This window comes from Hyperolius riggenbachi, chromosome 2 (assembly GCF_040937935.1).
Source record: "Hyperolius riggenbachi isolate aHypRig1 chromosome 2, aHypRig1.pri, whole genome shotgun sequence".
Classification (NCBI taxonomy): Eukaryota; Metazoa; Chordata; class Amphibia; order Anura; family Hyperoliidae; genus Hyperolius; species Hyperolius riggenbachi.
In genome coordinates, this window is record NC_090647.1 from 96,381,611 (window position 1) to 96,398,492 (window position 16,882).

General features: G+C 47.0%; 1 protein-coding gene and 1 long non-coding RNA gene across 3 annotated transcripts in view; one reads left to right on the top strand and one right to left on the bottom strand.

The window, feature by feature from the left end:
• The window catches only part of LOC137545645 (uncharacterized), a 158,872-nt gene that overhangs the window by 116,961 nt on the left and 25,029 nt on the right, over positions 1 to 16,882 (top strand). The gene's annotated exons all lie outside the window — the stretch shown is intronic.
• TRPC4 (transient receptor potential cation channel subfamily C member 4) overlaps positions 1 to 16,882 on the bottom strand; it is a 345,635-nt gene that overhangs the window by 22,802 nt on the left and 305,951 nt on the right. For both annotated transcript variants that reach the window (XM_068267093.1, XM_068267094.1), the window contains one exon: positions 8,415 to 8,456. In XM_068267093.1, the coding sequence (XP_068123194.1) occupies positions 8,415 to 8,456 (42 nt within the window). The remainder of the gene's footprint in view (positions 1 to 8,414; positions 8,457 to 16,882) is intronic.

Genomic DNA, 16,882 nt, shown 5'->3' on the forward strand with positions numbered 1-16,882 from the left:
AACAACCCAGTCCTTGCATGAGGACAAGAAGCGTGCGGATAGCATGCTTTGTACCGCCATGCAGTCATAAATGTAATAAAGATAAGTGGTTCAATAAACAGGGACCACGCGGCAACGCTAACCCAGCAGCAGCAGATGTGATGGAACAGGAGGAGGCGCAGGAGGAGAAGGCCACGCTTTGTGAGACACAACAACCCAGGCCTTGCATGAGGACAAGAAGCGTGCGGATAGCATGCTTTGTACCGCCATGCAGTCATAAATGTAATAAAGATAAGTGGTTCAATAAACAGGGACCACGCGGCAATGCTAACCCAGCAGCAGCAGACGTGATGGAACAGGAGGAGGCGCAGGAGGAGAAGGCCACGCTTTGTGAGACACAACAACCCAGGCCTTGCATGAGGACAAGAAGCGTGCGGATAGCATGCTTTGTACCGCCATGCAGTCATAAATGTAATAAAGATAAGTGGTTCAATAAACAGGGACCACGCGGCAACGCTAACCCAGCAGCAGCAGACGTGATGGAACAGGAGGAGGCGCAGGAGGAGAAGGCCACGCTTTGTGAGACACAACAACCCAGGCCTTGCATGAGGACAAAAAGCGTGCGGATATAGCAGCAATGCTTTTTGCCGCCATGTAGTCATAAATGTAATACAGATGAGAGGTTCAATAAACAGGGACCGGAAACGCTACACCATCACAGATGTTCATTGGTCATGTTACTTGGTTGGGGTCCTGGAGTGTTGCGTAGTCATTTCCAATCCAGGATTGATTCATTTTAATTTGAGTCAGACGGTCTGCATTTTCTGTGGAGAGGCGGATACGCCGATCTGTGACGATGCCTCCGGCAGCACTGAAACAGCGTTCCGACATAACGCTGGCTGCCGGGCAAGCCAGCACCTCTATTGCGTACATTGCCAGTTCGTGCCAGGTGTCTAGCTTCGATACCCAATAGTTGAAGGGTGCAGATGGATTGTTCGACACAGCTACGTCATCTGACATGTAGTCCTTGACCATTTTCTCCAGGCGATCGGTGTTGGAGGTGGATCTGCACGCTTGCTGTTCAGTGGGCTGCTGCTGCATGGGTGTCAGAAAATTTGCCCACTCCAAGGACACTGCCGATACCATTCCCTTTTGGGCACTAGCTGCGGCTTGCGTTGTTTGCTGCCCTCCTGGTCGTCCTGGGTTTGCGGAAGTCAGTCTGTCAGCGTACAACTGGCTAGAGGAGGGGGAGGATGTCAATCTCCTCTCTAAAGTCTCCACAAGGGCCTGCTGGTATTCTTCCATTTTGACCTGTCTGACTCTTTCTTCAAGCAGTTTTGGAACATTGTGTTTGTACCGTGGATCCAGAAGGGTATAAACCCAGTAATTGGTGTTGTCCAGAATGCGCACAATGTGTGGGTCACGTTCAATGCAGTCTAGCATGAATTGAGCCATGTGTGCCAGAGTCCTACCAGAATCCTCATCATCCTCTTGTGAGCATTGTGATAGTTGTTGTGATGCATCATAGTCGTCACCTTCCTCCTGGTCTGCTTCTGCTGACCATTCGCGCTGAATTGTGGAAGTCCAACGTGCACCGCTCTGGCCCTCGTCAGTGGTGGCATGAAATTCCTGCTCCAACTCCAGCTGTTCCTCCTCCTCTTCTTCGTCATAGCTGCTGGGGCCAGCGTTCCCTGAGGCGGATGGCCTGATGTTGGTACCATCACGCTGATCGTTTTCTCCTTCAGATTCCCCCAGTTGCATCATGACAGCTGTTTCCTTGATTTTCAACATTGACCTCTTCAGTAAACACAGCAGTGGTATGGTAATGCTGACTGAAGAGTTGTCACTGCTCACAAGCAACGTGGATTGCTCAAAATTTTGGAGGACTTGGCAGAGGTCCAACATGTTGGCCCAATCGGATCCACAGAAGCTTGGCAGCTGTCCGGATGCGCCTCGGTACTGCGCCGTCATGTACTGGACCACTGCACTCTTCTGCTCACAAAAGCGGGCTAGCATGTGCAGCGTAGAATTCCAGCGCGTAGGGACATCACACAGCAAGCGATGGTGGGGGAGATTGAAGCGCTCCTGCATCGTGGCGAGTGCCCCCGAAGCAGTACTGGAATTTCTACAATGTTTGGCCACTCGACGCACCTTCAACAGAAGATCGGCCACGCCTGGGTATGTCCTCAGGAACCGCTGAACTACTAGGTTCATCACGTGCGCCAGGCAAGGGATGTGTGTCAGCTTAGCCAACCTTAAAGCGCGAATGAGATTACTCCCATTATCACACACAACCATGCCCGGTTTCAGGTCCAGCGGTGCCAGCCACAAATCCGTCTGTTCCTTTATTCCCTTCCAAATTTCCTCCCCTGTGTGCTGCTTATCCCCAAGGCAGATCAGCTTCAGCAACGCTTGCTGACGCATGCCAACAGCTGTGCTGCACTGCTTCCACGATCCTACTGCTGCTGGGTTAGCGTTTCCGGATGAGGTACAGCTTTGAGATGCGTTGGAGGAGAAGGAGTCAGAGAGGTAGGTGCTGCTGTTGTTATCCAGTGGGAGGGACGGCGGTGCAGCTGTTTGCGGCGTGGGCAACACCCGCGCCGTAGCAGGTGAGGAATCGCTGCCAGGCTCCACAAGGTTCACCCAGTGCGCGGTAAGGGAGATGTATCGACCCTGGCCGAACGCACTCGTCCAGGTGTCAGTGGTGAGGTGAACCTTGCAGGCAACGGCATTCTTCAAGCTTCGGGTTATTTTGCTGACCACGTGCTCATGCAACTCAGGCACTGCAGAGCGCGCAAAGTGGTAGCGGCTGGGAACCACGTAACGTGGGATGGCCACTGACATCATGCCCTTGAAGCTGTTTGTCTCCACCACTCGATATGGCAGCATTTCGCAGGCCAGAAGCTTGGCTATGCTGGCTGTTACTGCCACGGCCCGGGGGTCATTTGCTGGCAATTTCCTCTTGCGCTCAAACATCTCCGACACAGACAACTGAACCGTAGCGCTGCACACGGAAGGGCTGTTGGTTGTTGTGTTTGATGAAGACTGGGAGACCTCAAGAGCACTACTCCGGAAAGTGACAGTGTCAGCGTCGTCTGATGTTTGTGAATGTTGTGAACCACGCAATGGCTGGGCTACTGCTGCTGCTGAGGCGGGTCTGGTGGTGAGTCTGGTGAACCCAAGGGAGGCAGTGTTGCTGGTACCCTGTCCTGCCGAGTTTGCCCACAGAGTGGGATGTTTGGATAGCATGTGGCGGCTCATGCTGGTGGTGGAGAGGTTGTTAATACTTTTCCCCCTGCTCAGGCGGGTCTTGCACACCTTGCAAATCGCCATGGTAACATCCTCAGTGCAGTCTTCAAAGAAAGCCCAGACTTTGGAGCACCTGCCTTGCTGGCGATTTCTGTTTGCTCCTCTTTTGCCTCTCACTTGAACTTCCACGCTTGTGGTGCCTGAAATTGCGCGCCGCCTACCTTGTGGCACAAGGCGAACTCGTGCAGCAGTGGGTTCTTCAACAGACTCATCTGTGCTGCTGCTACGACGGCGATGTTCTCGTTCACAAACAAAATCTGGGTCCCTGTCCACATTGTCCATACCCTCCTCTTCCATCTCCTCAAACTCGTCATATGTCATTGTGGGGGGCCGCCGCCGTGGAGTAGAGCTCCCCAGAACAACCTCTGCGCAGCTCACTCCAACGTCATCTTCCAGATCTTGTCGGCCGACCTCCTGCAATTGCAACCCCTCCTGCCCAACTTGCTCTGGGATTTGGGTTTCCGAGTCCTCCTCGGACTCGCCTTGTATTTCAGTGCGCGGTGCATTTCCCACAGTTAATGGTTGTGAATCCAGGCACAACATTTCTGGCTGTTCCTCCATTGACCTTTGAAAGGTGGAAGTTTGTTGGGCTGGGAATAGCTCCTGCGAATACCCCATTGTGTCCTGAGGTAATTCATCGGACTGGTTATCTGGCAGTTGTGTGCGTGGTGTCGCTGCCGGTTGTGTCAGCTTTGTGCCCACTGGCTCCTTGTAACTGGCTGAGGATTCGGACCTCGTGCGTGATGTGCTGGTGCTGCTTAACCCACTGCTGGACGCTTGAGAGGTCATCCAAGTAATTATCTGGTCCTATTCTTTTGGATTTGTGAGGGTTGTTGTCCTGGACAACATGGGCGGTATTGAGTGGGTTTTCTTGGGTGCTCCCCTGTGGCCTGTACGTGAACCGTCAGGGGAAACACCTCTTCCCTTGCCCCTCCCTCTTTCACCGGATTTCTTCCTCATTTCACTTATCCTTACAGTACACGCTGACTGGCAGCAGTACAGTGGCAGTACAGAAATGCTATACAGTACCACTATTCCCAGCAGCGACACAGAGCACAATGCTATACAGTGGCGGGTGAGCGGTGTACCACTATTCCCAGCAGCGACACAGAGCACAATGCTATACAGTGGCGGGTGAGCGGTGTACCACTATTCCCAGCAGCGACACAGAGCACAATGCTATACAGTGGCGGGTGAGCGGTGTACTACTATTCCCAGCAGACACAGAGTGGCAGTAAACAGAATGCTATATAGTGTGGCTGAGCGAGGTACACAGAGTGGCAGTAAACAGAATGCTATATAGTGTGGCTGAGCGAGCGGTGTACTACTATTCCCAGCAGACACAGAACAGTAAACAGAATGCTATATAGTGTGGCTGAGCGAGGTACACAGAGTGGCAGTAAACAGAATGCTATATAGTGTGGCTGAGCGAGCGGTGTACTACTATTCCCAGCAGACACAGAACAGTAAACAGAATGCTATATAGTGTGGCTGAGCGAGGTACACAGAGTGGCAGTAAACAGAATGCTATATAGTGTGGCTGAGCGAGCGGTGTACTACTATTCCCAGCAGACACAGAACAGTAAACAGAATGCTATATAGTGTGGCTGAGCAGTGTACCACTATTCCCAGCAGCGACACACAGCACAATGCTATACAGTGGCGGGTGAGCGGTGTACCACTATTCCCAGCAGTGACACAGAGCACAATGCTATACAGTGGCGGGTGAGCGGTGTACCACTATTCCCAGCAGCGACACAGAGCACAATGCTATACAGTGGCGGGTGAGCGGTGTACCACTATTCCCAGCAGCGACACAGAGCACAATGCTATACAGTGGCGGGTGAGCGGTGTACTACTATTCCCAGAAGACACAGAGTGGCAGTAAACAGAATGCTATATAGTGTGGCTGAGCGAGGTACACAGAGTGGCAGTAAACAGAATGCTATATAGTGTGGCTGAGCGAGCGGTGTACTACTATTCCCAGCAGACACCGAACAGTAAACAGAATGCTATATAGTGTGGCTGAGCGGTGTACCACTATTCCCAGCAGCGACACAGAGCACAATGCTATACAGTGGCGAGTGAGCGGTGTACCACTATTCCCAGCAGCGACACAGAGCACAATGCTATACAGTGGCGGGTGAGCGGTGTACCACTATTCCCAGCAGCGACACAGAGCACAATGCTATACAGTGGCGGGTGAGCGGTGTACCACTATTCCCAGCAGCGACACAGAGCACAATGCTATACAGTGGCGGGTGAGCGGTGTACCACTATTCCCAGCAGCGACACAGAGCACAATGCTATACAATGGCGGGTGAGCGGTGTACCACTATTCCCAGCAGCGACACAGAGCACAATGCTATACAGTGGCGGGTGAGCGGTGTACCACTATTCCCAGCAGCGACACAGAGCACAATGCTATACAGTGGCGGGTGAGCGGTGTACTACTATTCCCAGAAGACACAGAGTGGCAGTAAACAAAATGCTATATAGTGTGGCTGAGCGAGGTACACAGAGTGGCAGTAAACAGAATGCTATATAGTGTGGCTGAGCGAGCGGTGTACTACTATTCCCAGCAGACACAGAACAGTAAACAGAATGCTATATAGTGTGGCTGAGCGGTGTACCACTATTCCCAGCAGCGACACAGAGCACAATGCTATACAGTGGCGAGTGAGCGGTGTACCACTATTCCCAGCAGCGACACAGAGCACAATGCTATACAGTGGCGGGTGAGCGGTGTACCACTATTCCCAGCAGCGACACAGAGCACAATGCTATACAGTGGCGGGTGAGCGGTGTACCACTATTCCCAGCAGCGACACAGAGCACAATGCTATACAGTGGCGGGTGAGCGGTGTACCACTATTCCCAGCAGCTACACAGAGCACAATGCTATACAGTGGCGGGTGAGCGGTGTACCACTATTCCCAGCAGCGACACAGAGCACAATGCTATACAGTGGCGGGTGAGCGGTGTACTACTATTCCCAGAAGACACAGAGTGGCAGTAAACAGAATGCTATATAGTGTGGCTGAGCGAGGTACACAGAGTGGCAGTAAACAGAATGCTATATAGTGTGGCTGAGCGAGCGGTGTACTACTATTCCCAGCAGACACAGAACAGTAAACAGAATGCTATATAGTGTGGCTGAGCGGTGTACCACTATTCCCAGCAGCGACACAGAGCACAATGCTATACAGTGGCGAGTGAGCGGTGTACCACTATTCCCAGCAGCGACACAGAGCACATTGCTATACAGTGGCGGGTGAGCGGTGTACCACTATTCCCAGCAGCGACACAGAGCACAATGCTATACAGTGGCGGGTGAGCGGTGTACCACTATTCCCAGCAGCGACACAGAGCACAATGCTATACAGTGGCGGGTGAGCGGTGTACCACTATTCCCAGCAGCGACACAGAGCACAATGCTATACAGTGGCGGGTGAGCGGTGTACCACTATTCCCAGCAGCGACACAGAGCACAATGCTATACAGTGGCGGGTGAGCGGTGTACTACTATTCCCAGCAGACACAGAGTGGCAGTAAACAGAATGCTATATAGTGTGGCTGAGCGAGCGGTGTACTACTATTCCCAGCAGACACAGAACAGTAAACAGAATGCTATATAGTGTGGCTGAGCGAGGTACACAGAGTGGCAGTAAACAGAATGCTATATAGTGTGGCTGAGCGAGCGGTGTACTACTATTCCCAGCAGACACAGAACAGTAAACAGAATGCTATATAGTGTGGCTGAGCGAGGTACACAGAGTGGCAGTAAACAGAATGCTATATAGTGTGGCTGAGCGAGCGGTGTACTACTATCCCCAGCAGACACAGAACAGTAAACAGAATGCTATATAGTGTGGCTGAGCGAGGTACACAGAGTGGCAGTAAACAGAATGCTATATAGTGTGGCTGAGCGAGCGGTGTACTACTATTCCCAGCAGACACAGAACAGTAAACAGAATGCTATATAGTGTGGCTGAGCGAGGTACACAGAGTGGCAGTAAACAGAATGCTGAGCGAGCGGTGTACTACTATTCCCAGCAGCGACACAATGACTGGGGGGACCCTGGCTAGCGTGGCTGGAGCGCGAACTACCCTGCCTGCCTACCCAAAGCTAAACCCACAGACAAATGGCGGAAATATGACATGGTTCGGGTATTTATTTACCCGAACCACGTGACAGTTCGGCCAATCAGAGCGCGTTCGGGTCCGAACCACGTGACCCGTTCGGCCAATCACAGCGCTAGCCGAACGTTCGGGGAACGTTCGGCCATGCGCTCTTAGTTCGGCCATGTGGCCGAACGGTTTGGCCGAACACCATCAGGTGTTCGGCCGAACTCGAACATCACCCGATGTTCTGTTCTGTTCTGCAGAACCCGAACAGTGGCGAACACTGTTCGCCCAACACTACCAGAGACATTGGCTACCAAATTGGCCAGTTCAGAATAAATGGCTCATGCACTAAAGATTATGCATAACAGAGTGCTAGTGTGATTTTTTTTTTCTTTAGTGCTCCACCTGCTTCTATGAGAAGTGCCAGAAGGGCCTTATTTTGTTGCTGTGTAGTAAGCTTAAAGGGAATGAGCTAAGAGGGATATGGGAACTGCCATATGTATCTCCTTTTAAACAATGCAAGTTGCCTGACTGTCTCCCTGATCCTGTGTCTCTAATACTTTTTTGCCATAGACCCTGAACAAGCATGCGGCAGATAAGGTGCTCTGACTCATCACCTGATTGGATTAGCCGCATGCTTGTTTCAGGGTTGTGACTACTGACACCAGAAGATCAACAGGACTGCCGGGCAACTGGTATTTTCTAAAAAGAAATTAATATGGCAGCCTACATATCACTCTCACCTCGGGTTCCCTATAAGCAAGCTCCATGGGCCTATTAGTCGCTAAGTCTAGAGACTACTTTTCAGTCTTCTTTATTGCAGCTGAAAATGAACAATCTTCTGCTCACAAGACCACCAAACCAGCAAGAAGGGCTCCATTAAAAAAAAACAAAAAAAAACCCTCTACAGGCGACATGGATAGTTATTCCAATACGTTTCTTAAATGTGTGCTGTTTTTATTTTTCATGCAAAGACATAAGACAACTAGGAAAAATACCTGATACTGATTGTGTCTTCGTAAATTGTCAGCAGCACGTCTCTGGAAGGGAACAGAAAAAAAAATAAGTCATTTAAATATAATATATAGAATAAACAGCTGAAAGTACAAACAGTCTAGTCATTTTAGCAATTATTACATTTTGATTTGGCTGTGAGCATTTAAGGCCTTGCATGAATGTCACCTTAGCTTAGCTCAGCTTAAAACAGGAAGTATGACTCTCTGCCACATTTGGTAATGACTGTCACACAGACATCTCTCTGTACAGTACAGTGCAATGCTCCACTGGTTACCTTTTACTTACAGTGAGAATGGGAAATTAGCCATTCCAATCTAACAGAATCTCGATTTATTTTTTATAATGAATCTCTATGAGTTTTAGTCATATGGGTGCTTGAATGGCCCTGTTAATGGTGATGTTCAATGTATCAAAAATGTATAAGAAATATCAGAATCAGAATCAGAATATGTAGTTCAGACTAAAGTAAACCTTGTCCTTCATGTTTTCTACTCTAAAGTAAACCTGATGATGCATCTAAAAACAAAAACGTGTTATACTGCTATGACTATGGGGCAGCACGGTGGCATAGAGGTTAGCGCTCTCGCCTTGCAAGTGCTGGGTCCCTGGTTCGATTTCCAGCCAGGTCAACATCTGCAAGGAGTTTGTATGTTCTCCCCGTGTCTGTGTGGGTTTCCTCCGGGAACTTCGGTTTCCTCCCACACCCCAAAAACATACAGAAACTTTATTTGGCTTCCCCCCAAAAAATTGGCCCTAGACCATACATGCACTACACGATACATACATATGACTATGGTAGGGACTAGATTGTGAGCCCCTCTGAGGGACAGTTAGTGACAAGACAATATACTCTGTACATCGCTGCGTAATATGTCGGCGCTATATAAATACTTAAATACATCAGCTTCTGCGAGGACTCCTGTATTCCAACAAAAACCTTCAAACTGTATCCGAGCGACAAACCGTGGTTCTCAAAGAGACTACGACAACTACGGCACAGCAAAGAAGCCGCACATAAGGCCGGTAACCAGGAAGAATACAGGAAGGCAAGAAACGACCTAAACAGAGAGCTGAGGTTCGCAAAAAAGTGCTACGCGGAAAAGATGGAACAGAACCTCTCCTCAAATGACTCATGAGCCGTGTGGAAAGGGCTGAAGGCTGCCACCAACTACAAGCCCTCCCCTCAGCATGCCACACCAAGCACTGAGCTTGCCGAGAGTCTCAGTGACTTCTACTGCAGATTCGAGAACCAGCCAACACCTGCAGTACTCCCACAGCCACCTGCACAATCTGCCACTGTAGCTGGGCCTTAACCCTAACTCACACCCACCGTCAGTGAGGGAGGCAGATGTACTGAAACACTTGCTAAGGCTAAATGCTAGGAAAGCCTCAGGTCCGGACGGAGTGTCACCAGCCTGCCTGAAAACCTGTGCCCGTCAGCTCGCTTCCACCCTCTCCTCCATCTTCACGAGGTCCCTCCAGGAAGGCAAAGTTCCCACGTGCTTCAAGAGATCTACCATTATCCCTGTCCCCATCCTCGACCTCAACAACTTCAGGCCTGTGGCACTTACATCTGTGATCATGAAAGCTTTTGAAAGCATGGTGCTACCCCTCCTTAAGCACTCCACAGTGGGACTGCTGAATCCGCACCAGTTCGCGTACAGATCGAACAGGTCCACCGATGATGCCATCAACACCTGCTTGGAGCTTGTCTATGATCACCTGGATAGACCAGACTCCTACGCCAGGTTCCTCCTACTGGACTTCAGCTCAGCATTCAATACCATCAGCCCCAAAATACTTCAAGACAATCTCGCTGCGCTAGGAGTCCCCCCAACGCTACGCCTGTGGATTACGGACTTCCTCACCAACAGGTCCCAGGTCGTCAGGTTAGGCACCATCTCCTCACAACCTAGAATCACGAACACAGGGGCCCCACAAGGCTGCGTCCTGTCGCCGTTTCTGTTCTCTCTGTATACGAACAACTGCAAATCCACGTCAGACTCAGTAAAAGTAATCAAATTTGCTGATGACACGACCATTGTGGGCCTCATCACCAAAAACGATGAGAAAGCGTACCGCCACCAGGTCGAAAACATATGCCGCTGGTGCAGAGAGAACGGTTTGGTCCTAAACACAGCGAAAACGGTGGAGATGATCGTTGATTTCAGGAGGCGCGCCTCTACCCCGCCTCCAATCCACATTGATGGCAAGGAAGTAGAAAGAGTCCCCAGTGTCCGCCTACTGGGCACAACTATCTCCAACGACCTGAGGTGGAACGCCAACACTGCCTCAACACAGAGGAAAGCCCAACAGAGACTTTTCTTTCTCCGCCAACTGAAAAAGTTCAGTGTGGTCCAAAAACTTCTGACAAACTTCTACTCAGCCACAATCGAATCCATCCTATGCTTGTCCATCCTGGTCTGGTACGCCAGCTCCTCCGCCAGCGACAGGCTCAAACTGCAGAGGGTCATCAGATCTGCGGAGAGGATCATCGGGAGATCCCTTCCCACTCTGGACCTCCTCTACCACTCCAGGCTGAACACCAGAGCATTCTTTAATCAGCTCCCCTCGAGCCGGAAGCTCCAGTTCCAATCCATCTACGCCAGGACCTCGAGACACAAGAACAGCTTCTTTTCCTCGGCTGTCAACCTCCTGAACTCTCTCCATGGAAATGCCCATCCCCACCCTTTATATTGTCTGTCTGCTTACATATATGTATCGTTATGTCCTGCTTGTTCTCACCTAGCCCTGTACTTGCCAAACCCAATTCCGGGCACGGCCCAGTCGTGCTTGGCGAAATAAAAGATTCTGATTCTGATTCTGATTCTGACAATACCATGACGCACTGGAGCACTCTGCACATAGACGGCGCCCCAGCTCAAGCATACCTTTCGGTTGTTTTTGTATTGTAACTTATTCCACATTGTGTTCCTCTGCATAAAGGTTGTATAATGTTCTGTATTCTGTAAATGTTCTGTTCCTACTGCATGTCCTGTCCTGTATTTGTAACTATATTGTGTATCAGTACCCTGTACGTGCCAAGCCCAGTTCCGGGCATGTCCCAGTCGTGCTTGGCAAAATAAAGTTTCTGATTCTGATTCTGAAATAAATAAATAAAAAAATAAATGACGCTAGTACCACATTCTGCCTGTATCACAGTGGCATGGTGTTTTTTTTATTTGTTTGGGGGTTTTTTTGGAAAGCCTTTTCTACCCAAAAACTTTTTTTGCCTTCACCTTCTTTTCCCCACAAAATTTAAAGCGCTTCTGATGGGAAAGTGTTGTAGAGGCTGCCATATTTATTTCCTTTTAAGCAATGCACATTGCCAGGCTGTCATGCTCATCCTTTGCCTCTAACACTTTTTGCCATTCACCCTCATCAAGCATGCACATCAGATTAAATCTTGACTGGATTTGCTGCATGCTTGTTTCAAATGTGTGATTTAGACACTACTGATGCACGAAAGATCAGCAGGATTGCCAAGCAACTGGCATTATTTAACAGGAAATAACAATGACAGCATCCATACACCTCCTGAGGTGTCCGTTAAACATTTTTATAACATTCATGTTATTAAATAGCTGTAAGTAGTGCAATATGGGTAACAAGCTGTATATATAAATGGCTTGTAGTGCTGCATTGTTTTAGTACTGTGACAGATAGGGCCATATCCTATTTCTTAACTCGCCAACGTTCAGCATTGGCAAGCCTAAAAATCAGGTGACGATAATGTTGCCTGATCCAATTGTACTTAGCACCCAGAAGGGTGTTAAGTAACTAATTTGAGCAACTTTATTGTACTGTGAGTTCTTTATTCCCAGTCCTATTGTCTTTGTTATGCTGCTACAAAGCATGAGCATTAGCTGACCCATGAAGAGTGATGGACGTTGGCTGGGCTTATGCAAGATGATGACTGTTGTGGAATCAGCACAACTTACAGGCCCCCACACTACTAGTCCTATCATTATCTGGTGCTGTCTGATATTTTTTTTATGACCTGAGTTCAGATTTTGTAGATAGTGCAGCAGGGTTTTGGGTCATATGGAATAACAGGAAACTAGATGATGAGACTAGTCAAATCCATGTTTTTTTCAGTAGAAATGTATGGCTGTGAGAGCAGGACCATAAAGAAGGCTGAGTCCCAAAGAGTCAATGCCTTGGAATTATAGTGATGGAGAAGGCTTTTGAGCGTTCAAGTTTAAGGATTGACTGATCAGTCAATCCTTAAAGTGAACCTCCGGACTAAAAATCTACTCAGCAGAACTGAAAAGGCTTGGTGTTTCACAGCATCAGAACTTTGTTTTTCTTACCAAAGCATCATTTTTTAGCTGCATTTTTAGCTAAGCTCCACCCATCAAAGAAAAAAAAGCCCGGGCTTTTTTCCCCTGATGCTGTGCAGTGCATGATGGGATTTCCTATGTTGTTATTCACATTGCCTAGCAACTGGGCGAGGTGCTCAGGACACAGGACAGTTGGAACGGTGTCTCATGCTCCCTGTCACCTCCTTACAACCAAAAAGATGGCTGCCATCATGAAATAAAACATTTGCCTGTTCTTTTAAAACAGTGTGGGTAAGATATTATATTACCTATCTATTTTAATTAACATAACTAATGTAACTTAATGACAGTATGTTTGTTTAGGCTGGAGTTCCTCTTTAAATAAATTAACCCTGACTTTTCATTGTAAGGAATACTAACAATGAAGCTGAGGGCAAAAGGAGGAGAGGGCAGCAGAGGATGAGATGACTAAATAGTATCATGGAAGCAACAAAAATAAGCTTCTAGAGGCAGTAGAGTATAGAGGGGCCTAGTGTGCTGTGGTCCATAAGGTCTCAATTCACAAAACTTCTCTAAATAACTGATTTATCACCTAATTGATAAAAATAACCTTTCAGTGCATTTACAAGCAAAATAATAACTCAAAGTAAGTTGTTCCTGATTAACTTCATTTCAATATTACTCTTCTTGCCTTAATTATATTGTATTTTTGCTCTTTAGGAGCTTAAAAAAGTAACATAGAAAAGGTGAAAACAGAGGAAAACGGGTGAAAAATGTTTGTGAATCCTGCCCAAAGAGTTGGACATGACTGAATAGTGACTGAACAACAACAGAAAAGTGGATGAGAAAATACTAACATTAAGCACAGTTGCCAAATAACCTTTTAATGGTAATTTCTAGGAAAGTGACTGTATACTACCAAATATACAACAAAATAGCACTTTGGTGAGCAAAAAGGGGCTTTCTAAATCTACCACATAGCTTGCAGTTTGATGAGCTCAGTTAATTAGTACATCAAAGCATGTTAATATTATCCATGCCAATATGCATATGAACGAGGCTGTGCCATGTGTTCAGTGTCAACAGGAAGCGTCCAACTACCATGGCCAGATAATTATTAAATATTTTTATTTCCCATAGATATAAAACAGATGATAAAACTGGAATGTTCTACTAACTAGAAATACATATCTTTATAAATTGTGCCACTGGGGTGACAGTGACTGTTATCTCAATCCAGGCATTCATTACAGTAAATATCTATATCCATTAGAATATATGATCAGTCATTGTTGAAGGGGAAATCACATGAGGTATAGATCATACACATTTGTGAGCTAAGAGGGTCATGATCTGATATTCAATGTAGATCAGATTAAGCATTTTCACTGCTTGCTGCATTCCTCTAGTGGCCTGCATGCATATGCTCTCCTCTCCTCCCTCCCTTTCTCCCTGCGGAGTTGTGAGCCTGTGCGTTATGATAGGTTTACTAGCCCAACTGCACCTTCCATGGAGGGAGGACAGCAATATGGTCCTCTATTGGCAGACCGGATTTAAAGCACCAATGAGCCGTAGTTTACCAAGGCCAATTTTTTATATAAGGAGTTAACCAGACTTAAAGGGATCCAAGCAGCTTTTTTATCCAGCAGTGTGTCCTGGTTTCTAATAGTTGTAGGAGCTGCCATTTCCCCCTCCACTCTGCCCTTATTTACCCAGGGAAAGGTGTGAATGTAATCAAGTGTGACTTTTTTAAACTGTTTAAAGTACAGTATGTTATCACCCCGCTGATAAAAGCTTTTGTTTGCTCACTGCTTCTGCTAATTACAGCAGTCCTTATCTGGCTGCGGAGAGCAGAGTAGGGCAATAAAAGCATCCTCAACCAATAATCCGACATGTGTACAGCAGCCCCCAACAAATGACTGCCGCTTGGCTAGAGATTCGCCTAGCTGATCAACCCAGCCAAGCAATGGCAAATTGCTTTGACCACGCAGCTCACCATCCCCCCCTCCCCCCATCCCCCCATCGCATTGTATTATGAGTGTGCGCACCTTGTTGTCCCTCCACCACCCTGCGTAGCAACATAACACATCATCAGCTATGCAGCTGATGCATCTGTATAGTCCAGCCCCGCGATGGTGCCTGAGGGATCGGGTCCCAATCCCAGACGGGCACCATCAGTTAGTGTGTGTGTACGGGCCTCAGGAGTAATTATATACCTCCTAGAAACCATAACAGATGCAAGCTATATGTGAGTGTGGTGCCCTATAACATTAATCCATGGGTGATTGCAGGTGATGATAGCTTGGGACTGCTTTTTTGTGTGTGATTATTTTAAAGCACGTGAGGTTTTTCTGAAGGTCACACAGAGAACACTGAGGTCAGTGACCACTACTAAGAAAGGCTTTGTTTGTGCATAACCAAGGGATAACATCAATACAGCAAGATCCTCTCACAAAGTGAAAGAGGCACCTAGGTTAAAGAGGAACTCCAGCCTAAACAAACATAATGTCATTAAGTTACATTAGTTATGTTAATTAAAATAGATAGGTAATATAATCTCTTACCCACCCTGTTTTTTAAAAAAAAACTGGAAAATGTTTGATTTCATGATGGCAGCCATCTTTTTGGTTGAAAGGAGGTGACAGGGAGCATGAGACACAGTTCCAACTGTCCTGTGTCCTGAGCACCTCTCCCAGTTGCTAGGCAATGTGAATAACCACATAGGAAATCCCATCATGCTCTGCACAGCATCAGGGAAAAAAAGCCTGGGCTTTTTTTCTTTGATAGGTGGAGCTTAGATAAAAATGCAGCTAAAAATGATGCTTTGGTAAGAAAAACAAAGTTCTGATGCTGTGAAACTGTTAAAGAAACACCAAGCCTTTTCAGTTCTGCTGAGTAGATTTTTAGTCCGGAGGTTCACTTTAACTACAATGGAGTAGTGCATCACAGCAGCATATAACACCAAATATACATATTAACAAAATGTACAGTTTATTGTAGTGATGCTCAAATACCCCTTTTTAAAATTCGAGTTTGGTCGAATTCGAATAGTAAATTATTCGAGGTCAGTCGAATATTCGAGTCGAATAATTTTTACTATTCGATTCGACCTCGGACTTCGAGCTCACTATTCGAGTCGGTATTCGAGCTCACTATTCGAGCTGACTATTCGAATTGGCCTTAAATAGCTTCCAACACTTGTTTTGAGGGTGAATGATGCAAGAAACATCTTTTTTTCCAAGTAACAACAGCAAGTGATTATGTGGGGATGTTCCTTTAAAAAAAAAGGTGGAAAGAGAAGTTGTGTCCTTAATTTTGTTCAGTAGTGTTACTGTATATACTTGTTCTTCTTCTTCTTTATCTTTCTTCTTCTTCTTCTAGATCTTCTTCTTCTATATCTTCTTCTTCTTCTTCTATATTGTCTTCTTCTTCTTCTTCTTCTTCTTCTTCTTCATCATCTTCTTCTTCTTCTTCTTCATCATCTTCTTCTTCTTCATCTTCTTCATCTTCTTAATCTTCTTCTTCTTCTTCATCTTCATCTTCTTCTTCTTCTTCATCTTCTTCATCTTCTTCTTCTTCATCTTCTTCTTCTTCTTCATCTTCTTCTTCTTCTTCTTCATCTTCTTCTTCTTCTTCTTCTTCATCTTCTTCATCTTCTTCTTCTTCTTCTTCTTCATCTTCTTCTTCTTCTTCATCTTCATCTTCTTCTTCTTCATCTTCTTCTTCTTCATCTTCTTCATCTTCTTCTTCTTTTTCATCTTCTTCATCATCTTCTTCATCTTCTTCTTCATCTTCTTCTTCATCTTCATCTTCTCCTTCTCCTTCTTTTTCAATATCGTCTTCTTCTTCTTCACGTATTTCTCTTTTCAATTTTTTTTTTAAAGAAATGCAGCTATTTTTGAGCGTAACAAATAGCTGGTGGGCGCACGCATGTTGGAAGCGCCATTGTATGTGCTCCCTGGCAGTGGAAACACAAAGACAGCAGGAGGTAAATTCAGCAGCAGGAGGAGGAGGATGAGTGTGTGGCAGCAGGCAGTCAATGAGGCAGGCAGCTCGCCGTGACATAATAGCCCTGGTACCTAGCGGTGATACCAGGGCTGTAAATAAACACAACAGGAGGTCCCAGACAGCGGTCGTGCAGCCCACATTGTGTCCAATACACAACT